General features: G+C 34.9%; 1 protein-coding gene across 3 annotated transcripts in view; it reads left to right on the top strand.

The window, feature by feature from the left end:
* The window catches only part of TLK1 (tousled like kinase 1), a 165,659-nt gene that overhangs the window by 122,466 nt on the left and 19,001 nt on the right, over positions 1-24,192 (top strand). For all 3 annotated transcript variants that reach the window (XM_036744608.1, XM_036744609.1, XM_036744610.1), the window contains 2 exons: positions 1,137-1,325; positions 9,206-9,272. In XM_036744608.1, coding sequence (XP_036600503.1) covers positions 1,137-1,325; positions 9,206-9,272 — 256 coding nt within the window. The remainder of the gene's footprint in view (positions 1-1,136; positions 1,326-9,205; positions 9,273-24,192) is intronic.

The following is a 24,192-nucleotide window of genomic DNA, read 5'->3' as shown; positions in this document are numbered from 1 at the left end:
TACAAGTTGTTCACTCCGGGGTAAACCCTCCATGATGAAATGCTATATTTGGAGTTGAAAGTAAAAGTGGAAGTTGGAAAGACAAAATTCTCCCAAAGGATGTTGGCCTCTTGCTCCTATTTTTCTCATCACGGTGGTCCATTTGGGAGTCACTGAGCAGAAAGATTTCATCAATATCATTCAGCAGCACATATTTATTCCTTGGCATGTTTTGGTAGAAGCAGTCATTGAAGGCTATCAGTTGTCCATAGTAATCAGTCTCCCTTCTTTTTAGAGAAATGTGAGGCAGGTAAACATTCAGGTAGAATGTTACTATCCAGGGAATTGTTTGTACTGTCCCTTCACAAATGTGATATGCCAGGACTTTTCCCAGCATTTGGCTATGGGTGGCTTTGTAGATCATGACTGTCTGAACCCCCAAAATTTTATACATCTCATTATAAAACATCATTGTAATTTACAGGCAGAAGGGAGGTGCACACAATGACTTCGGAAGATGGGTTCCAGGTTCTTGGTTTCTTGCTTCAGACCATGGCATCTGGGTGGTGTTTCCTTGCTTGGCCCAGTGAATTAGCACACATACTGGGCATTGCAGTTCTGAGGAACCTCAAAGAGCAGATTAGCACTGCCATAAGGGAACCCAAACCTATCATCAATAACATCTGTTCCTCTTCTGATAATTGAAATGTTGCCAGAGGACTGGCAGCCTGCAGTAAAGCTCTTTTATATCTTTGTGGTGAAGTTTATACGGTGCAATGATAAAAGTTTTGTTATTTTATGTAGCTCTGGCAATTTGCCCTCTGCACATAGCCAAGGATACCTTTTTTCTTCTTTGTTCATTCCATTGACTTCAACCAATACCAACCACAAGATCAAAGTGAAAACTGTAATCACAAAAAAAATCCATAGACAATAACTGTTTGTCATTCTAAATTCAAAGACTGGCATATCTCACTGCATTTGGTGCCTTCCCATCACTGAGGGGTCAGAACTTCTCCAGGCCTCACTTGTCACTTCTTACTTTTATATCCAAATATGATCTCCTTTTATATGGTAGCCTTGACATGCCTCGTTTCACATTTTAATTTTATAAACCTATATATAAATGAGTGATGTTTTTATTTTTTTGTTGACAGACAACAAGAATGGGTAAATCAGCAAAGGGAGGATATTGAGAGGCAAAGAAAACTCCTGGCAAAGAGAAAACCACCAACTACTAATAATTCTCAGGCACCTTCTACCAATTCTGAACCAAAACAAAGGAAAAACAAAGCTGTCAATGGAGCAGAAAATGATCCTTTTGTTAGACCTAATTTGCCACAACTGTAAGTTTGTTTCATTTTCCTTTTCTGTATATTACCAGCAATCACATGTGGGCAATGTATGTAATTAGTATAAAAATAGCTATACCTAGGAAGGACAGTAGTTGACAGCTCTAAAATAACATGAGCCAAAAAGAAACTATAATTCTAAATCTCTTTAATTTTTTAAAAAAGCTTTCCTTGCTAACTGTTTTAAAATGGAGACTTAAGCAGCCAGAGAAGGAGCGGAATCTCTACTTTTAGTATCTGAATGACTCAAAATAGGAATTCATTTAAACCTTTGACCGTTCTAATTAGGTTTTTCCTTATCTTTTGTGTGTGTGTGTGTGTGTGTGTGTGTTAATGAGGAAACAGTAGATTACCTCTAAAAGAAGGCCCCAAGATAGAAACTTGTGGACCGTTTTTTTGGTACACCGAATGAGTTTCTTATTTGTAAGTATTCTAGTAGTGATGGTAGTAGGCACTTTGCTAAATGTTTTACAAATATAAGTATGAAGCATTATTCTGGAGTGCAGAGTAATCTAATTGTTTTTATCATGGAATTAAAAAAAAGCCCTGAGCTTGGTTCCTGTAGTTTTTGCAATAAACCAACTTACTTGTGGTTAGATGTAAAAATTCTGCTTGATTTCGTGATGTATAGCTTAAGCATTTGTGCCAACTAGACAGTAACTACAAAATCACAAAACTTTAGGAAGTTATCTGGTGTAGACTCCTAGAAAGTCCATTTCTAAAAAAATTTTAAATGGGGTTGAATGATTTATACATTTCTTGCGCTGAATTAATGTTTGTTGATTAACCTGGGGTGCACTATTACATTTTTTTTGGTTTCTTTTAAAATTATACTTTTTCCCCTACCAAACATGAGCTTTTTCAGTTCTACATATCTATTTCTCTTTTTTGTAAATATAATAATGGTGATGAAAATGCTAGCTAACATTTATATTGAACTTACTCTGTGCTTGGCACCATGCCATTTTACAAATATCTTATTTGATCTTCATAACAACTCTGCAAGGTTGGTACTAATATTATTATCCGCATTTTATAGTTGAGGAAACTGAGGCAAACAGAAGTTTGAGGTTAAAAGTACTTTTAGAATAGTACCAGGTATCTAACTATGTAGCTTTCAAACCTATATTCTTGAAAATTCTAAAATTTGGACTTCCATTCTTCTGAGACAAAATTAAATCCTTTTCCCCCCACCTTCCTATCCCCATTTATCATTGGCAAGGTTGCGAAAGAATTGTCCCTTTTAGACTTCATTTTTTGGATTTATATGTTCACATACATAACTCCCACGTTGTTTATTGAACATGTGACTACCTCATTTTGAGGAATAGAAACAGCTCCAAATCCAGACCTTTTATGTGTCAAATTCATTATCATTATTTTTTTCTATTTCATTGTATAGACCTGAAGGTCTGTGAAATTGATTTAAAAAATTTTTTATAATTATTTCAGTATAATTGATTTACTTTGCAATGTTGTATAATTAATGTATTGAAAAACATTATTTTGAAAAGTTGTCTGACTAGACTACCAAAGTGGTCTATGACACAAAAAAGGTTTAAAAGCCCTTGTTGAAGACCCAGTTTCCCCTCTTCCAACCCTCCCCCTCCCCTTCCTGCACCCTCTCCACCTCACATGCCTTTCAGGTGACTTTTCTTTGATCATCTGGGTAGATTCTAGTATTGCTAATATGTTTCACTTCCTCTTTTGTGGGTTCCCTTCCTCTGCTTTGATGTGTCCTTTTCCATAGAAGTTACAAGTAATCCCATTTTGTGAAACAATGTTGCTGTGTTCTTATTTTTCCATACTGGCACGCTTTCTCTAAGTGAATATTACAATTATTTGATTTCTTTTATCTTTTTGTCCCCCTTCTCCCTACAAATAGCCATTTAACAACCTCAAAAAAAACAAATGAACAGATTTCCCCTAGACTCATTTCTCGAAATGTGACCGTATAATCAGAACTACTTATAGTAAAAATCCATGTAAACAGCTTCTTCACTTTGTACACTCTCATGGTTTTTTAAGTTTTAGAGAAGGTGCCAACCTGCATTAAAGAGGGCATTTCCTCACCTGGGAGATCTGTATACCAGTTCCTGTCTCTGTGTTACAGACAAGGGAAATGAGGCTCAGAGAAGGTTTAAAATAGCCCCTGCTTACAAAGGTGGGTAAGTGTTTTGGGATTTGAATCCAGATCTTTGCTGAGGGGCAGGTAGGTAGCACAGGGGATAGAGTGCCAGGTCTGGGGTTAGGAAGACTCCCATTTCTGAGTTCAAATCTGCCTAAGACACTTCCTAGATATGTGACCCTGGGCAATTCACTTAACCCTGTTTGCCTTAGTTTCTCATCTGTCAAATGAGCTGGGGAAGGAAATGGCAAACCACTCCAGTATCTTTGCCCAGAAAACCCCAGATGGGGTCACAAAGAGTAGGACATGACTGAAACAACTAAACAACAAAAACTTTTTGGCTGAAGGTTCAGCACTCTACTACCTCCCTTGATGCAAAATGAAGAGGTTGTTACTATCAGTGAACTGATCTTTATTTTCTTTGTCTTATGTCATATTTTGATTGATGGGATCAATGATCTTTAAGTGATTTCTTCAAACACAATTCTTACTCCATTCTATAATCCTTGTCTGCTCCTAAGTAAAACATTCCAGTTGTAAATAGAAGTGGTTTTCTGTGGTCCCTTTTATAGAATTCTGCTGCACATTTTTCTTTGTATGCCATAAACCACTTTGGAATATTAAAATATTTTTTCTCTTAAGTTCTCGTTACTGTGTTGTTTTTTTTTTTAAGAAACCATTTCTTATTTTTCCCTTCTCTAACCCTCCAAAGAAAAACAGTCAAGCCAAACCAACCAGTATAGCAACTAAGTCCATGTCTACAAATTTCAGGATCCACATTCATCTGGCTTAGGTTTTTTTATGGGTTATTCATTGTATTCATTCTAAGTTCATTTTCCACTTTGTGTTTTTTAAGTTGTTGTAATTATGTGTAATTTGTTCTCCTGGGAGTCAATTCATATAGCTCTTCCTATGTATGGTAGTCCAGGCCTGAGTCACACCCATTTAATAACTCAGGTTGATACTAGAATGAATTGGAATACTATAAAATATTTGATAGTTTATGAAAGGCAGTTTATTTAGCTGTAGTAAGGAAAATGTATTTAGCAAGGATACAGCATTGATTCGGTAAGGCATAGCTTTCCTGACCCTATGTTTGTCCAGGATGGTCCACCAGTTAAAAACCTAAGGGACAAACTATGATACCTCATGCCCTGGTTTGTTTTTTTTTTTTGTTTGTTTGTTTTTGTTTGGTTGGTTGGTTTTTTGGTATCTAGGCTACCAGGAAGCTAAGTCAAAACTCTTCAGTCTCAAGCCAATTAAATCTTGAGTGCCGTTTCCATACTTTTTAGGAAAAACTAGTCTTAGGGACTTAGAATATTGCCACTACCACACCATGTTTCTCCAAATTCCTCATGTATCTCTTTTCTTACAGTGCAATAATATTCAAATGCCAGAATTTATTCAACCACTGTCCAGTGGATGTGATCTATTGTAAGTTTTGTTCCCTGCAACAAAAACAGCTAGTGTGAATATTTTAGTATCTACTAGACCTTTCCTTTGACTTACATGCTCAGTAGTGAAATTTCAGGGGTCAAAGTTTGTGACTTTGTGAGTGGCTTTGCTTGAATAATTTGACATTTTTTCCTAAATGGTTGGAGTAGTTCAAAGGTTGACCACTGTTTTATCCGTGTTGAAACTCAGAAGTTAGTAATTTTAATTAATAAATTGGAAGTTAAGCTTTGTATTCAGAACATCTATTGTCATAAAGAAATTATGGATCTATAGCTCCTTTTGCATTAAGAAATTAGGATATAATTATTTTTAAGGCCTGGGGAAATTCTGATATTCTACAAGATGTTTTTAAATTGTTTCAAGTAGTAGTCTCTTATTTTAGAAAGACTTTTTTTTAAATCAAATTAATCAACAGTCATCTATTAAGCACTTAAGATGTGCTTGATATATACCTATAGGACATCCATTTTGAAATGTCCAAAATGTAATGTAGAACTGGAACTCAGGAGAGAAACTAGAGCTGTGTATATAAATTTGTGAATCATCTCCATAGAGATGATAATTGAATCCATAGGAGCTGATGTGATCACTATCTAAGACGGAATAGAGGAAAAGGAGAAGACAGATTCTTGGGATTACATGCAATTAGTGGACATGACATGGATGAAAATCCAGTAGGAGAAACTGAGAAGGATTGGTCAGACAAGTAAGAAGAAAATGAAGAAAACCCAAAGAGAAGAGAGCATCCTGGAGAAGAAAAGTGATCAGTAGGGTCAAATACGGAAGAGAGATGAAGAAAGATGAGGAAGGATCAAGACAAGGCCATTAGATTTGGCAGTTAATCATTGACAACTTGGAGAAAGTAGCTTCAGTTAAATGATGAGATTGGAAGCCAGGTTGCAGGAGTTTAGGAAAAGAGTGAGAAAGGCAGTAACAGAAGCCTCTATTATTAATTTTTTTTTCCAAAGTCATAATTGAGAGATACTTTTTTAGAAGCTAGAGCTGGAATCATCTGAATTCTCAAGCCCTTGTTCTCTATCACCAACTACTATGAATCTCTTTCTTCAAAATGCCTCTTATAGCTTCTTCTCTAGTCTCACTGCTAGTATCTTGTAACAGGCCTTTATCTAATATGGACTATTAAAATAAACTCTGAATTGTTCTCTTTCCTTTCCAATCAGTCTTACTAATACCAAACTAATATTCCTAAAATATCTTTTCTCCCTCTTCCTCTTTCTTGAATTCCCAAAGTAATGCTGTCTGCATCTTATGTTTTTTTCTTGATTATAATCAACTTATTTTATGTGCTCAGGCTTAATTCTGGGACATTATTTAATACTGAAGACCTAAATTTAATACTTCACAGCTTTGCTGTGAAGAAGGCAATCTTGAGCTTCGGGATCAAGGATTGAGCCAACAAGCCCCATGAAGAGAGAGATGCAGATCTTACACTGATTCCAAGATCTGTTAATCTGCTGTGTATTGCCCCACATTTTATTGGGGCAGTTTGAATTTGATTATTCATTTTAAAAGGTCAGGTCAGGTTTAATATTTTCCATATTATGTCCTTCACACAACAGCCTTCAGAGCTGTCTATAATGAGAATTCCTATCCATAAATCTTATTTTTTGTTTTCCATATCAAAATCTGAGATATTTTCCAAAATCTGAGCTAAGGGGGAAAAAAATCCTCATATAGGTTGATTTGAAAAGAGAAGTGAAGAAAAAGTTTGGAGTTCTGGCACTTCTATGGCACCAAATAATTGTAAGCATCATAGCTGCAAGAAGTTAGAGCATTATAACATTTCAGTTTTCACTTGTGTGATTTTTTTTTCAGGACTTTCTTGTTGTCAGTCTTCTTTTCCCTTCTGCCTTTCTTTAAAAATTAAAAATTAGAACATCCATCACTTTTTTTTAAAGAACTTAGCACACTGCCTGGCACATAGTAAATGCTATATAAATGTTAGCTATTTTTTTCCTTTTTTCTTGAGTAATAGGAGTGAGCCAATATTCAGAATCCTCTAATAAATACCACTAACAACAATGTGCTACTGATTGAAATTCCTTAAATTTGAGGTTTCAGGTTTATCACTTCTGTACGTTCAAAATTCTGTTCTTCAAATTCATTTAGAATTCTGGTTTCCTATTTTTTTGTGTACGTGAATGTGTATATGTGCATATATATTTATGTATATGTATGTGTGTATATATACACATATGCATGTATATATATATACATACACACATGTACACATATATATGTATAACTAGTCACTTCTAATAATGTTATTCCAGATTTGCATTAAACTAGTAGTTTTTAATAAAGAACCAAATCTGCCTCATTTTATTCATTTAAAAGACAGGCTGGTAGATTGTTGTTTATTAAGAATTGTATGCTATAGTATATAAGATGTTAGATCTGGCTTTTATGAACATTTAAGTAAATTTTTTAACAGATTTATGTAACTATGCTTTCCTTTTCACAGTCATTAAGGATTTTTTAAAAAGATGGTGTGAAAAGGCCTGCTTATCTTTGATTTATAGAATTTTCTTCTGATACTTACATTCATAAATTTTTAAAGATCCCATTTCTTATCTCTGATACCATATAATTTGTTTTCATCAAGTTTGCTGGCTATTTTTTTGGCTACATGAAAAAATTAGTCTGGCGTTATTAACTTATGGAAACTATTTGTAAACAAAAGTGGGTGGGTGGGTGGTAAACATCATTAATTCATACCACACTAATCAGAATTTGTGATAACCTGGACCCAGAAAATTTTGGCTATACTACTGCATTACAGTTACAGGTGAATGTTTACAAATTTTCATTTACAACACTTTTATTTTATTGTATGTAATAAAACTATCAAAAAATGTATTCAGATTGATTCCCCCCGCCCCCCTCCTCCCGGTACATTGAATTACTAAGATTTAACTGTATACATGTACATGTTTTGGGATAAAAATATCCCTAACAAAAATCCTCTTAATCCTTTGGAATAAAAATTTCTGTAATGGAAATAATAAATGTTCTCGAGTAACCAAAGGTTGGTAGTCTAGTATAACATCATCAGGTTTCCTTTTAAGTAGTAAGCAAATCCAAAGGGGGTGTGTGTGTGTGTGTGTGTGTGTGTGTGTGTGTGTGTGTGTGTGTGTGTGTTGGGTGATAAAGATAGTTGTTGCTGTTGTTTTTGCTGCAGATTATTAAAATGATGGATGGAGGGTAGAGGTTTCTTTTTTTTCTACACTTTGTCTGAAATTGATTTTTTTTAATATGACTAAAAAAGAAATAATTGCATTAAGTTTATGCTGTGGTGGTTCATGAACATAAGGAAATTAATATAGCATGTCTATGTGGCAATAGAATGACATTTCACCTAAATCCCCGAAAATTGTGAACAATTCAAAAGCTTTACGTAGGTATGATAAATAAATATGGAAGTTGTTTTCAGTGCAAATAGAATAGGCCTTCCCATGACCACTTTTCTTAGGAAGTATAGAATTCACTTAATTTGCTTAAAAAAAAAAAGGTTATCTGCTTAATAATGTTTTCAGATTATCAGTATATTTAAATGAATTATACAGATAATAAATTTTGCAAATCATATGCAGAATTGAAAATAATGTATAAATACTTGACGCAGCAGTGTGGGGGGTAGAAAGCCTGCCTTTGAGCCAAGAAGAATTCAAGTTCCACCTCTGACACATACTGACTGTGTGACCCTGGGCGAGTCACATTGCTGTAAGAAACAACTCTCTAAGCCTATAGTTGTGGAGAAGGTATTTACCTATATTGATAGTGTTTGCTAATTTGGGAGATTCTTATGCTAATGAAATCACAGGTCTAACCTCTTTTCCTAAATAAATACGTAATAAAAATATGTGTGCATAATTTAACATTATTTAACTCATCAAGTGTTTTTTATTTATTCATTGTATTGTATATGAAATTTTATTATGACCAAATTTTCATAATTGAAAAATATAAGTAATTAAATTTCATTATAATTTTATTACATTTTAATAATTTTTTTCAGTTGAAAACCACCATCCTAAATAAGAGTGATGTGGAAGTTTCTGAAAATTTACAAGTTACATATTATATTTTAAATGATTTAATAATTTAATTTATTACACGTTAGACTTAAATGCAACTCTAGCATATCCATCTAGATTGTTGTTTTGACAAGTTACTAATCATAAACATTATTGTGCTGATTGTTTTTTAATGGCCTACCTTTTAAAAATAATCTTGATACATAGGGATTACCATTTTGTTGTTTTGGCAGGCTGACTTTAGCAGAGTACCATGAACAAGAAGAAATTTTCAAACTTAGACTAGGACATCTCAAAAAGGTATGTGAACTTAGTGAACTGGGTTTCTAGTTTAATTGTGGGACTTGTGGGGTTTGGAATTGGGGGGTCTCAAGAAATTGAAAATGGGAGAAATGGTAAAGATCTAAGATGAAAATGGCCACTAACAGGCCATAGTAATTAGCATAGCTTTAGGATATCTTTTTAACATAAAACATTGAGTATGTGAAAGGTCAGCGTAACTTATGCAGGTAGCAGTTAATGTTATTGCTCAGTTAAATTAAGAAAAACTAGTTCTACACTAAGTTTAAATTTCTTAGAATTGAGTTTTTTAGGAACGTGTTGTATGTTATCGCTACAAAAGTTTCCATATTGCTCCTATTTCACTGTTTTATAATAAATTATAAAAGTTTGCAATGCTTTTATAGGCCAGGGCTTTCAAACTGTTGTATACATGTTTAAGAATATTTTTCATAAAAATTTATCTTTAAATTTGACTAGTGAATTAATTTGAATTATTGTAAAGTAATAAGGAACATTATTGTAAAAGATAAGAACCTTTGACACAATTTAAAAATTGATTTGTTTTCATTTGTAAAACTGTCAGTTATCAGTATCAGGGTTTTGATTTTTCACTACTGTTTAAAAACCATTTCAATAGCTTATTCATAGTTCAATCTATTGAAAAAAATAACAATTTTTTTCCTAAATAATGAAACTGTATAGACATTAATATTGTATTTCTTTTCCCTTTCTTCCTTATGTATTTTAATTTTAAAAGATCTATTGCAAAGGTTGTAAAAAAAGAACTGCTGAAAGATCACTACCTTTATCTTTATTGAACCATGACACACAAACACCACTAAATTAACCTTATTTTTCATGTGGCATTCAAAATTCAGACCTGTTTATTTACAAAATAATACACTTACTTTCCTAGCTTTGTCCTGAACCCTAAAATGGGGGGAGAAATTTTATTGGATCCTTCTTTTTTCCCCTTTCTGAAAATCCTACTTTTGTATAATAAAACCTCAATATCAAATATCTTCTAGTTAGACAAGTGCTATGTAGGAAAGAAAATATGATCTTTAGAGCAAGAGTTCCTAATTTTATTTTTGAGTGGGTAGTTTTACATTCTCTAAAATGTCGAGCTCTCCTTGGTATGGAGGAAGGTCTTTGTTGGAGGAGAAAGGGGAGAAATGGGTATGGACAAAAGGCATAGATTTTTTTTAGCTTAAAGGTTGAGGCAGTAACCTCTTTCCATATGTGTATACATGGTTCTATTAACTATAACTCAGTTTTGAATTCTTGACCCAGGACATGCTTTGACCTTTACTTAGATTACCTCAGTTCCTCATTTAATTCCTTATAGAAGCTCTATACCTAATTTAGTGTTATTGTTATTTCACTATCTTCCTTTAAAATCCTAATTATTCTTAATGTAATCTTTCAGCCATATCGAAATCTGTCCCCTTCTTCTTCCAACACCATCTTGTTCTCACTGTTGCTCTTGTCTAATGTAGATACAACCAAAAGTGCTTGAAAGGTATATTTGTCCAGTGCCTCCCAGTCCAATGAGAGGACTCATTTTGGCATTTAGAAATTGTATGTATAACTTTTATACCTCCATTAAAAGTGAATTATTCTATGTATCCTACTTTACATGATGTTCATCATAGGGACTTGGATCTGAGTACAATAAAGCTTTCCCTAAAAGACTCTTAATTCTATATAAAACAGAATGGTTTCAAGCTCTATTTCTGGAGACTAGACTGCGTATTGTGTGTGTGTGTGTGTGTGTGTGTGTGTATTTCTTTAGGAAAACCTCATATATGAAAGCCTAAACTTATGTAGCAGATAAATTATCGATTGACTAAGTGTAATACAGTGGAATTCTTTGAAAAGGCTTTAATAGTAAACTTGCTTTTAAATAGTGAGCTTCTCTTGGGTGTTCGTAATATTTGATTCATAGAGAGCTGTTCAGTAACACTTTTTAAAAAGAGAGATATACTTGTAAACAGTATCAGAAGCACTGTACTTTTCTCTTTTTTAATCCCATGATTTTACCCTTTCAGTTTTTGTATCTCCTTCTCTATTCATTCCCTTTCTTTGTCCCTTTTATGATCAATTTCCTTTTTCTCTTTGATTTGGAATATACTCAACCGAGGTGCCAGTGACAGCTTCATAGTTATAACTCTTTTTCCTCCTTACTTACCCTAAATTACATATTTGGGCTCTTTTCCCTCTATCCTGGAGTATTATTTGGGAAGGCAGAAGAAATTATAACCTTGAAACACATACCCCAATGTTACTGACATTTTAAAATCATCAGGTGCTAGATTTGGAGCCAAACAATTTTGGTCCATATCTTGATTCTGTGACATGTTACCTGTGTGACTATGGGTGAATTATTTAACCTGTGGAGGCCTCAGCTACAAAATGAAGGAACGGGACTAGATAATCTCTGTAGTACCTTCCAGCTGTGTATTGATGATCCTTTGATGTGAAGTTTGATAGACTTCAGAATGTGGGTGTGCATCCCAAAAACTCATCAGGAAATCAAAGTTTACGCTAGCGATAGAACCCAGACACTTGGCAGCATCACCTTCTAGGAGAAGTGGGCACCTGCCCTCTAAGTTTACTATGCATTTCATTTGAATTATGAAGCAGTAAAGGCATAGTTGTATTCTAAAAAGAAATATTTAGGAAGTATTACCTTCTGTTGGGTATTTTAAGACAGTTGTTCACCTAGAATAGAAATAGAATGCAGAGGACTGGGCCTGAGGGAAGGGGAACAGGAAAGGAATAAACACTAAGTTCCTTTTATGTGCCAGGCAATGTGCTAAGCACTTCACACATATTTTCTCATTTGAGCCTCACAACAGCCCTCTGAGATAGGTAGATGCTATTGTTATCTTACATTTGGGGCAACTGAATCACATTATAGCACTTGCCCAAGGTAAGCTAGTAAGTGTCTAAGACTGGATTTGAACTCAGGCCTACCTGATTCCAGGCCTGGTGCTCTGCACACCGCCCCCATCAGCTGCCTGAGTCAGGAAGATGCTCCACTAGTATGTCAGGTCATCCTGCTCTTCAACTTGTTAGATGTGAATACATTTGATATCTTACTCACTCTTTTACACCTTCTGCCATGGAGCTGGGTATGGATTGTGGTCATTTGTGTGTTGTGAAACACTCTGGATTCTACCATTGGTCTTTAGGTTACCAACTCTTAACTTTAAGATTGTATAGGGTCTAGCATGCTTTTACATCTTCAAGGGTGTATCAGCTACAAAATTAAATTGAACTTGTTTTCTTAATTCATAAGTATTGTTGTAGTTTGAGAAAAATGACTAATTTCGTGAATGATGAACTATGTCAGCAATTGAACAAAATGATTTGGTTGTGTTTTTAACAGCAGTGGGAAATAAATGACTGAGGAAGTATATGACAACTGTGGTACTGGGTTATGTGTAAGTTTATGGACAGAAAGAATGGAGGACCCATTTAATTTTTCTTTATACAGCTATTTTGTTGCAAGATGCGTTTTAACTTATGATGGAAACTAAAGAAGAAACAAAGTATATTAGTTTTTATACAGTTGAATTACTATTCCACAATTCACCAGGATTGAGAACGAGTAACTACAGGACAACCAAAACAGTTGTTGCTCAGCAAATCTAAGAAAGTTTCTGCCTGTTCCTTATAAGAAGAACAATCATAGTTTTGTGGTGTCTGGTCAATGCTGAAAGGGTAATTTACAGAATCTGTTGAATTGAGGGCTCTTACATTTTGTTGGTGTTTATGAAAAACATTATCCAGTGTCACTTTTGTGTATGAACAACAGTTTCCCCTAGTATTTATTGGGTTTGAGTTACTGTCGCAGTCAGGCAAATTAGAGTTCTGTTATTTTAAAGACTCGATGAGTTGGCTTTTAATTATAGAGAAACAAATTCACCTTGCACTTTCTTGTCTCTAAGTAGAGGAGCTTGCTTTTCCTTAAATCTTTTGGGAGAGAAACCATTTCACTTTTGTTGCAGTTAAAGGAGAGTCATTTTAAGTTAATCGATTTGTACATCTACAGTGTTTTCTTTGGGAGTTACCTTTATGGGTGTTGCATGAGCTAAATAAATTCCCTAATTTGCCAGTGTATTGGTTGATTTCCACCCCAAATTTATTTTTATAAATGCCAACTAAGAGGCAAATATGTGTAACAAAATGCCATGATTTTCTCAGAAGTAATTTCAAATTTCTTTTTAAACTTCTTGTAAAGGACTCTACAGATCAAACCAAGTAAGTAAGATGTAGAGAGAATGAAAACTACTATCTCTAAAACTGCTTTAATTAGGAAAAGTAATTTTTTTTTGTTACTTCAGCAAGCCAAGCTCAATTTACCAGTAGTATATACAACTTCCCCCTTGAGTGTCATGTATTAAAAGCTCGTGATTGCAAAGGAAGTCATTGCGTTCTCTTAGAAGATTTTTTCCTCTGAGGCGGAGCTGCCAACTCTTTCCCATTTTGTATAGTTAGGTTTCCATGTGGAACCAATGGATTTTAGTAAATATGCAAAAATTATTTATCAGGTGGTGTCATTTATTGACACAGGGTAGGTAAATTCTAGGAATAGGGAAACATTAAGTTTCGAAATAGAGGCGTTATTTCAGGTTAACTCTGTAATCCACATTTTTATTTTATAGTTTTGAAAACTTTGTTGAAAAGAACTGTTTAAGGGTCATACTTTAGGTTCTATACTTTTCCCAGGAGGGTTAGTAAAATTACAAACATGTTAGCTACTGTCATCCCTGTAACATTGTCACTGTTGTCATACTTTATTAAAAAGACATTTGCCATTCAATGGAAACATCCTTTGGCTGATGAGATTTTTATAGTTGTGAGGACCTTTGTTTATTTCTTCCTACTGGCATTTTACAAGTTGATGCTGTGAATGGTATGGAAGGATTTTATGGTGTACATAATAGCTAGTCTTCTGGCTTATTTATATAAAGATTTTAGTTCTTAAAGTTCATAAGTAGAGATGGTGTTTATAGAAAGCTAAACTCTAGAGAGGATTGGGATATGATAGTGTAATAGGAACTGTTGTGTTTTTTTTTTATTTCACTTGTAGATTTTGAGAAATGTGTATGTTTGATTTATAATCCCTGAATATGAATTCAGAAATTAATTTGGAAAAATGTAAATGAATTTGTAAAGGGTGTTGGAGTGGTCAAGGATCATCATCAACAACACAAAAAGTACCTTTGCAGAGATGGAGTCAGAGGGCCAAACTATTAGAGTCTCCTCAGTCTACTAAAACAAAAATCCCATCCAACATGCCACCTGACACCATTTCTCTCTCTCTCTCTCCTTTGCTCCTTGTGATGTGGCATTCACCTCTCCTTGTGCCTCCGTTCTGAAGAGATAAAAGTATAGCAACAGCCCTGCCCTTCAGTCAGCACTGCCACAGAAATCCTGTTTTCTGACCGATATTGGCCACCTGCAGAGAAAAACTGAACCAGTCACAGGCAGCAGCAGCATCAGTATTAATCCTCCATGATGAAATTTTTACAGGTCAAGACCAAGGACAGCTCTTTTCTCACTCCTACACAGTGGATCATTCAACTAGTTGAGATGGAAGACACGGAATTTTCTGCAACCTTTTGAACAGTGGAATATAACAGGGCACTGATTTTAGGTGAATGACCACCAATTAATTAATACTGAAGTTTGACCTCCTCTTTGGTCTCCTTTCCAAGAACAGCTCTGCTATCTAATTCATCCATCCCTTATTATGACAAGTACCAAGGATTTATGGGCCACATTTGTGGTCACTTAAATTTGGGGTATAACATACATAAATATTTTAGTAATATAGCTAGAAAACCTATAGGACTGGTTCCCAAACCTCTTCTTTCAACTATTTTAATTATTCAAAAGAAATCTTTCAGGAGCTCCTTCTATAGATGAAGGCAAATATATTTTGTGTCTATAAAAAATAATGAGATATCACTAATAGTTATCACTAGGCTATCTGGAGAGAATGAATGTATTAGAAAGAGTTTCTTTTCTGTACTGTATGTAATCAGGTTAAACATATTGTTAAGCCATGTTACCATGAACAGTATTGCATGCCATCTTGATTTCCTGTCTTGTGAGAGAGGAAGAAATGTTCTGGATCTCTGAATTTAAGATTGTTTTTTTGCTTATTTAAGAATAAGAATCACATCTCATGAGAGTGATTGAGCATCCTATAGACTCTGAGAATACAAAACTGTCAGTGTTTCAAAGAGTCGGATAAATGTTTATTATAAACATTTCCCTTATAGCAGCCCTGTGAGGTATCATGGAGGAATGTAAACTTAGTATATCCATATTCTGCTTCTTGCTCTTATTAAATATAAATCCAGAGTCACTTTTGAGTGTTTTTAATTTTTCATTGTTTGCTTTAGGTGATAGCAGAATTCTTTTAAGGGAAGGAAAAAAACCTCATTCATAGTGTTGTATTCTAGTTGCTTTATAAACACCTGAATCCAAATATGTCTACTTATATTTAAAGATGTCTAATGAGGCAGTGTTGAATAGTGGATAGCTAGCCTTGTTTTACCTTTGACATATACTGGCTGTGTGACCCTCATCAAGTCAATTAACCTCTAAATGCTTTAAGCAACTAAGCTGGAGTTGCAGGAAAGGTGTCACCCTGCATTAGTAGAAAGATTTTTCTCATCTGAGAGTTTCCTGTACCAATGAAGCTACACAAATTCATTCCTAATGTCAACTTGTACTATTGAATATATTCTTTTTATTTATTTTTGGGGATGGGTTAAGTCATTCAGCTCAGCACAGTATGGTACAAATTAGTTCAAATTTGGTGGCTAAGTCCAATATAATCAATTTTGTTTTACACAGAGTAAAGTCCCCCACTGTAGGCTGTCTTGCAAATGCGTGTCATTGGTCATAAGGGAAGCTGAATGAGAGTGTGGGAAGTTTAAACCTGTTTTTCCACCGCAGGAAAAACCACAATTATACATCCTGTTTAAAGATGGTGAGTCAGTAGTATCATCTTCCTGCATAAAAAATTATCCATTATAGGAATTCTTAGTATTTATATGCGGAAGCAGAACTGGCAAGACCCTTACAATATCCAAAGAATCAGACTGTTAGGACAAGATGTTGATTAGGGTGATGAAAAACAGGAAGGGAGAAAAAAGATAAATAGCATCCTAGGTGCTATACCTTTACAACACATGTGCCAGAGCTATGCCTAAGATAACTTATGCTTACTCTTTCCAGGTAGTGTTGATATTCCCAAACATTAAGGAATGTCCTTTCCATTATTTGGCAGCTAATTTTTTTTTTGTTTTTTTTGTCAAGAACATGTTTAAAATACAAATTTTTAAAAAACTTCCTTAGTATTTTAATTTGGCTAATTACTTAAGTACATCTATTTGCTACTGTGGGGATAGGTATCACTATTGGGTGATGACTTGATGACATTCAGTCAAAATCTATCCTGTATCAATATAAATTTTACCAGTTTTCATACAGATGTTTTAAAACATGGATTTTCCTTTATAATACTTTGGTTTCTAAAGAAAGATTAGACTTGAAAGAAAGGAGAAACATGGGAGTAAATAAGAACAAGGAAGAAACTAAGAAAAGTATTTAGGAAATTATTTAGAAAATGAAATCTTTTAGTAATAAGAAAAAAGAACTGAAAGGCCAAAAAAAAATGAGCCAAGTTTTGTTACTGTTTTTAATTGTCATACAACCAATTGAAACTACATTTACTTTCAGATTAGTAGATCAACAATTAGTCTGATATCTAGGTTGAATTTTTGTGTGTTCAGGGTATGTGAGTACACATACAAAAGAGACGTGGTAATCTGAAAATACAAGGACACAAGTGTTAAGAGTATGGGCACGGTTTAAGGAACAGCAAGTCTTTCAGTTTGACTGGAGTTTGAAGGATAGGTTTAAGGTAGGTAATGGAAGAGAAGTGTGAAAAGAGGTAGATTGATGACTGTCTTTTATATTTTGAATACCATGCTAAGGAGATATACTTGCAAAAAAAAAAGGAAGAACCCTTTTAACTATGTTGTTTTTGATGAGAATACTTCATTCCATTCAGGAAAAACCAGTCATACAGTTGATTTGTAATCTTGTCCTTTTGTCAGTTGTTAAAGTAATTATTCATTGTAATCCCCCTTAGAGACCAAGAAATGTTGTATAGCTAATGTGTTTTTTTCTTTCTCATCTTTACCTTGGTCTCCCTAATAATTTATTTAGTAGGTGGTTTAAAAAATACTAGATTTTTATTAATTTGATGTTTTTAAGAAAGGTCCCAAATACTTGTATGTCATCTTCTGTTTCCAGAAATTACCACTGCTTTTGGCTTAGAAGGAAAGTCATTAGGAGAAGGACTGGAGTAGGTAGTTTACAATGGCTTCTTCAGAAGGCTAAATTGTCTCAGTGCAGATGTGTGATAACACCAAAGTAGTTTTCTGTACCAGGGGAAAACCGATAGAGTTGCCCCTTTCTGGAGTTGTAGCTCTGTCTTTAGCATGACCATAATTTAAATAATATCTGATGATAGGAGTATGTATTTATTCTGTTAGGTGATGGCTGATAACAAATACGTGTTGAATTTGATTAATAAACATACAAATTTTCTATCAATTTATTATAGTACAGTTCAATAAATTCAGTTCAACAAACATTTGTTAATAAAAGTTCACTTTCATTAAAAATACCAGAAAATTGAAGTTAGTTTCTTTTTCTCTGCATGAAAACAAAAAATGCGGACACAGTGTATTTTTTTATAGTATAGAAGATGTACGTACCTTTTTTTTTTTGGCTTTGAGGAACTTAACTTTTAAGTGACTTGAGGTGTGGCTTTGGCCTTACCATCTCCTTATAAATACTTTGGAGCCAAACTGTTCAGTCCTTCCCTGGCACCTATTTCTTAGTGTTTTGGCAATGTCTGTTACTAGTCAAAATTAATATAATGCAACCTGTATCACCTTACTTAGTGAGAAAAAATATAAAGGTTTGTTAAGTTGTGCAAAAATAATACTAGCCATTACCCGGTGATGTTATCACTAAAATTTATTCAGTCAGTAAGTACTTGATAAATGCCTGCTGTTTGCTTATCTCTGTTCGGGGCCTCTTCCTCTTATATCCATATTCTCCCTTACTGATCTTATCAGTTACTCAAGGGTTCAAAGGTCATTTCTATTCATATAACTTAAAATCTGCGTATCACCTATAATCTCATGACTGAAGTCTAGTCATTCATTGTCAATTTCCATCTCTTCCTGGATGCCTTACAAGCATGGCAAAAGAGAAAGAACATTAGCTTGTAGAGTCAGAGACTCTGGGTTAAAAAACTTATTTCTATCACCACTTATCACTTGTGTAACACTGGTCATCATTTAACTTCATAGACCTCAGTTTGTTTGTCTGTAAAATGAGCAGGTTGTTCTAAGTGGTCTTTAAGTTTCCGTTCCTAATGATCCTGAATCCAACATGGAACTAATAGAATCTTCTCTCCCAAACTTATCATCCATACTTCCCTGCTTCTCTTGAGGATATTATCATCTCAGTCATCCCTATTCATAACCTTAGACCCATCCTTGGCTCTATCCTCCCTTTCTCTCTCCCTTGTATCCAGTCAGTTTATAAGTCTCGTTGATTGTCCTTCCATAAGTTTTCTTACATCTGACCTCTTTTCTACTTTATACATCCTTTTAAAAGTCATTCAGTCAGTTAGAATTTATTAAGTGTCCACTATGTGCCTAGCTTTATATTAAGCACTGAAAATACAAAGAAAGGTTGGTTGGTTTATTTTTTTTTAAGTCACTGCTCTCCAGAACCTTATAGTCTAATGAGGTCTTCTCAACATGCAAACAACATGCAGGATAATTAGGTATAATCTCAGAGGAAAGAATGTACTTACACAAAGAAGGGCTGGTATAGGTTTCTTGCAGGTGAGAGTTCAAGAAAGCCAGAAGGCAATGAGGAGGGATAGTGCTCCAGGGAACTGCCACTGAAAACACTTTGAACCAAGAGCACTGATCACCTCTTATCTAGACTACTCAGTTAAACAAAGTTTTATTAAGTACCTTTTTGTGTGCATTGTACAATGCTCAGGATGCAAAAATAAAAAACCTTCCTGCCTAACTTCAAGGAGCTTACTTTCTGTTGGGGGTTGGAGTTGGAATAAAACATGTACAAGTAAGTAAATATAAAGTAATATCAAGAGGAAGAAAGTGCTAAGAAGAAGATGAGTAAAGATCTTCCTGTAGGAAGTGACCTGTGAGCTCTGTGTTGGAGGAACCTTTGGAAAGGCAAAAGGAGGTAGGAGTTGGGATGTTATGCATAGGGTACGCTTAAGCAAGTGTAACTGAATGGTAGAAAGTACATAAAGAGAAGTCATATGAAATAAGACTGGAAGGGGAATTGGGAGCTAATTTGTACAGGACTTTAAATGCTAGGCTGAGGATTTTGTATTTCATCCCAGAGGTAATAGGGAGTCATTGAAAATTCTTGAGTTGTAGATGAAGCAGATTTATGTTCTAGGAAAATCAACTGGACAGTTGTTTGGAATGGATTAGAGAGGAAAGAGATTGGCTTTAAAGAGTACTTAAGAGACTATTCAGTGATCCTAGGGAGAGTTAATAAGGATTTGAACTATCAGTGTGAGTGAAAGGGTACAGATTAGAAAAATGTTGAGAAGACAGGATTGGCAAGACTTGGCAACTGATTATAACAGAGGGGCTAGGGAGGAGAGTCATGAACGATTCCAAGATTATAGATCTAGGTGGCTAGAAAATGGTGCTGTCAACAGAAATGGTGAAGTTTGGAGGAGGGGTGAATTTGGGGGAAAAGATAATGGGTTCTGTTTTAGACACATTGAGTTGGAGATGCCTATGGGATAACCAGGTTGAAATGTCTTAGAAGTGGAATTCAAGAGAAATGAGGGCTTAGGTATTTGGATTTGGGAGTCTTCTGCTTAGAGATGACAATGGAGACCATGGGAATGGATTAGATCACCAAGGGAGAGAAATGTTGAACAAGAAAAGAAGACCGTCCAGGACTTAGGGGATGCCCAAATTTAGTGGTCAGAAAGAGAAGGATGATCCAACAAAGGAGACTGAGGAGTGTAATAACCTCTTGATTACTCTCTCTCTACTTTAAAAATCTTTCTTCATTCATTCAGTCAGTTGATTAACATTTATTAATCAACAACTGTGTATCAACTTTGCTAAATGTTAGGGATACACAGGCACAAGACAGTTTCTGCTCTCAAGGACCTCACAGTCTAATAAGGTAGACAACATGCAAACAGTTTTGTACAAATAAGCTGCATACAGGATAATTCAGAAATAATCAACCGAGGGAAGACAGCAGAATTAAAGGGAATTGGGAAAGGTTTCTTGTTCTGTAAAAGTGCTGGAATTTTAATTGGAACTGTGGAAGCCAGGGGAGATAGAAGACCAAGATGAGGAGAGAGAGCATTCCAGGCCTGAAGCATAGCAAGTGAAAATGCCTAGAATAGGGAGAGGGAACATCCCATCAGCAAGGACATGGTGAGATATGAGGTGTAAGAAAACTGGGCAGGGGCAGAGGAGGCGGGCAGGTTCTGAAGATGAGCTTTGAATGACAGATTTTATAATTGATGCTAGAGATGATAGGGAACCACTAGACTTGAGAACTTTCCTTTAGGAAGATAATTTTGACTGCTGAATGGAGAAGGGCATGAAATGGGTAGAATGGCAGCAAAAACAACCAGCAGGTTCTTAATAGTCCGGACATGAGGTGATGAGATCCTGTACCAGGGTGCTGGCAATGTCACAGGAGACAAAGGAGAGTATTTTAAAGATGGCATGCTACAAAGGTAAAATTGACAGACTGACAACATGTTGGATATGGGTTGGGATGGAGTAAGAGTCAAGAGTGACATCTAGGTTGCAAGCCTGAGGGAAGTTGGGAAGAAGGGAGTGATTAGGAAGAAAAATGCTGAGTTCAGTTTTGGACATGTTGAGTTTGAGATGTCTATGGGACATCCATTTAGTCTCATTGTTCAGTGGGCAGTTAGAGATAGGAGACTGAAAGTCAGCAGAGGGGTTCAGTACTAGATGAGTAGATTTTGAAAGTCATCAACATAGAAGTGATAGCTGAATCCATAGGACTAATGAAATGACCAAGTGAAATACAGGGTGTTCCTAAAGTCTGGACACATAGGAAAATGCATATTCTCAAGAAATGAAATTTTCAACAACATTTTATTTAATTGGAATATTAACAAATAACATCTTCAATATGATTTCCATCATTTTTAATGCAAAGGTTGATGCGCTTTGCAAGATTTGCGTGAACCCGATTCAATAGCTCCACATTGCTGTCAGTTTTAGCACATTACTCTTTATGCATTCAATCAAATGTGTTGCATCTGTGATTTTCATTTTCATTGAGTACACCTTCTCCTTTAGTACACCCCCAGAAGAAGAAGTCACTGAACAACACAGAATCATCGGTGAAACGGTTAATGAGATGTTAATGAGATTTCCTGTGTGTCCACACTTTAAGGACACCTGGTAGAACAGAGAAGAGGACTCTGGACATAATCCTTTGGAAAACCACAGTTAGCAGATGTGACCTGGATGATGATCCAGCAAAGGAGACTGAGAGGAAATGGTCACACAGGTGGAAGGAGAACCAGGAGAGAGCGTATCACAAAAACCTAGAAAGAGAGTTTAAGAAGAGGATGGTAGATGGTGTCAAAGGCTACATAGAGTTTAAGGAATTGAGTGTCAGGCCTTTAGATTTGGCAATAAAAAGACTGAGTGACTGGAGAAAGTAGTTTCATACTGGTGGCATCAAGTTCAAATAGAAACCAGGGGCTGCTAAACTGTAAATAAGTGTCTCTGTGGGCTGCATATTGACTTCACTTTTAAATCTGATGCTAGCTATATTTTATTGTATTTTTATTTATTTTGTTAAGTGTTTCCCACTGACATTTTAACTTCGTTCCGGCTACACTCCAGTGCTTTTGGACACACTTGGTTTACACTACTGTGTGCTTCCAAGTCTGACCACATCACTCCCTTGCTCAAAAACTTTCAGTGTAAAATACTGAAAATAGCCTGTTACTTAGCTATATGCAATATTACTACCACTTTCCTTCCCATACTTGATATTTAAACCAATATGGACTGTTCCCTGAATTCACCAGTCTATCCTTCGCTTTTGTACATTCGCACCAAGTGCCCTTCATGCTTAGAACGCATTCCTTCCTCATCACCTTCTCCAAGAGTCCTCTTCATTCAGGACTCTGTTACAGCCTCCTCTGTAAAGCCTGCCTTGAGTCTCCCAGTTGTTAGTGCAGTCTCATTCAGTATTCCTTGTATTAGATGTGCCTGTATCCCAAAGACTGTATTTATCTCTGTATCCACAGCACAGCATAATGGCTGTGTTTAATAAATTTATTAAACTTTGTTTAATAAATGTTGGTTGATTTGACTTACATGAGTACTATGGAGGGTTTAAAAAAAAAAAAGGACAAGTATAACTACGTGCCCACAAGGTTCTTCGTCTTTTTAAATCTTTATATCAGTAACTGAATGTGTAAATTGAACTTAACATAACATTAGGAAACTCATATATAGTTGCCCTGTTTTTATAAAGATTTAAAACAGAAACATTGGAGCAAGCAAATGGCCAAAAGTGTATCAAGTGGTCTAAAGTGTCTACAGCACTATTAAATTTTCAGTAACATCTCCTAAATATGTTTTAAGTCATTTGAAAAGAACAAAAAAAATTGTAGCATGAAATAATTTCTGCACTGTGGTGTACATTAAGTAAAATTCTTGCTCTAACCAAGTTCTTAACATAGAGGATCTGTTTCTAATTTGCTTACTCTGCATTTAAGGTGTAGTAGATAGACCACAAACCCAAGTGTTAGAAAATCTAATTCTAATCCTGGCTCTGGTATTATTTGTGTAAATTAGGTCTTAATTATTCAGTTGAATGAACTTGCACTAGAATGTCTGTTAAGATCTTTCTAGTCATTCAGTATTTTGTTCAGTGATTCTGGAAATGAAGCTTGCTATTATTTTTTTTTCCACTCTAGAGGCAACACTTTTCTAGCCTTTAGAACCACACATACAAACAAATAGAAAATTTTTAGAATAATTATTAGGATTCTTCGAATGTTAATTATAAATGAGATTTCTTCTGACAGTTGGGCCATTTTCATCAGTATCTTAATTTTTTTATTATGAACTAGGAAATTATTAGCAAACATATCTACATACAAAAGCCAGTAAAAAGAGGACTGTATATGAAACTGAATCTGTTACATATAACTTGCACTTTAAGTCTATATAAAAATTAATGCAATAGTACCACCATTTCCTTGCTTCTCCAGCAATATATATTTTTGAAAATTGTACTTCCATATTTCTGAAGCAAGTTTTGACTTGTTTTATTCATGCATGTTAAAAAGATTCTTGAGGACCAAATTATCTAGTGATATTCTTAAATGTCTTAAGTGATTATGGAAAAGTTTAATTTTTCTCTTAAGAGTACTTAGAAAATCCTCCTGAATTTAAATTGTAAAGAATATGCATTTTTATTATTTATCTTAGAGGAAGTTAATATAGTACTTCATACTACATCATACATTTCCTAGAGTTTGGAGTCAAAAGACCCAGATTCAAATCCTGACTCTCTACCACATAACCCCTTTTTCCTCATTTCATAAAGTGGAATATAGATCCTACCTTAAAGGTCATTGTAAGGAGCTACCTTTATCTGCAAAAAGCCATATAAAGCTATAAGCTGTTGTAATTAGGAATTGCCCAACAAATCCAGATTTTTTTCCAAAGTAGTGCTAAAATGTTAATGTACAAATCAAGGTGCTTTTGTTTTAAATACAAAAATGTCTCCCCAAAATCCAAAAGAA

The sequence above is a fragment of the Trichosurus vulpecula genome, chromosome 2 (assembly GCF_011100635.1).
Source record: "Trichosurus vulpecula isolate mTriVul1 chromosome 2, mTriVul1.pri, whole genome shotgun sequence".
Lineage (NCBI taxonomy): Eukaryota > Metazoa > Chordata > Mammalia > Diprotodontia > Phalangeridae > Trichosurus > Trichosurus vulpecula.
The sequence above is the reverse complement of the archived record's forward strand: the minus strand, read 5'-3'. Positions and strand labels throughout refer to the sequence as shown.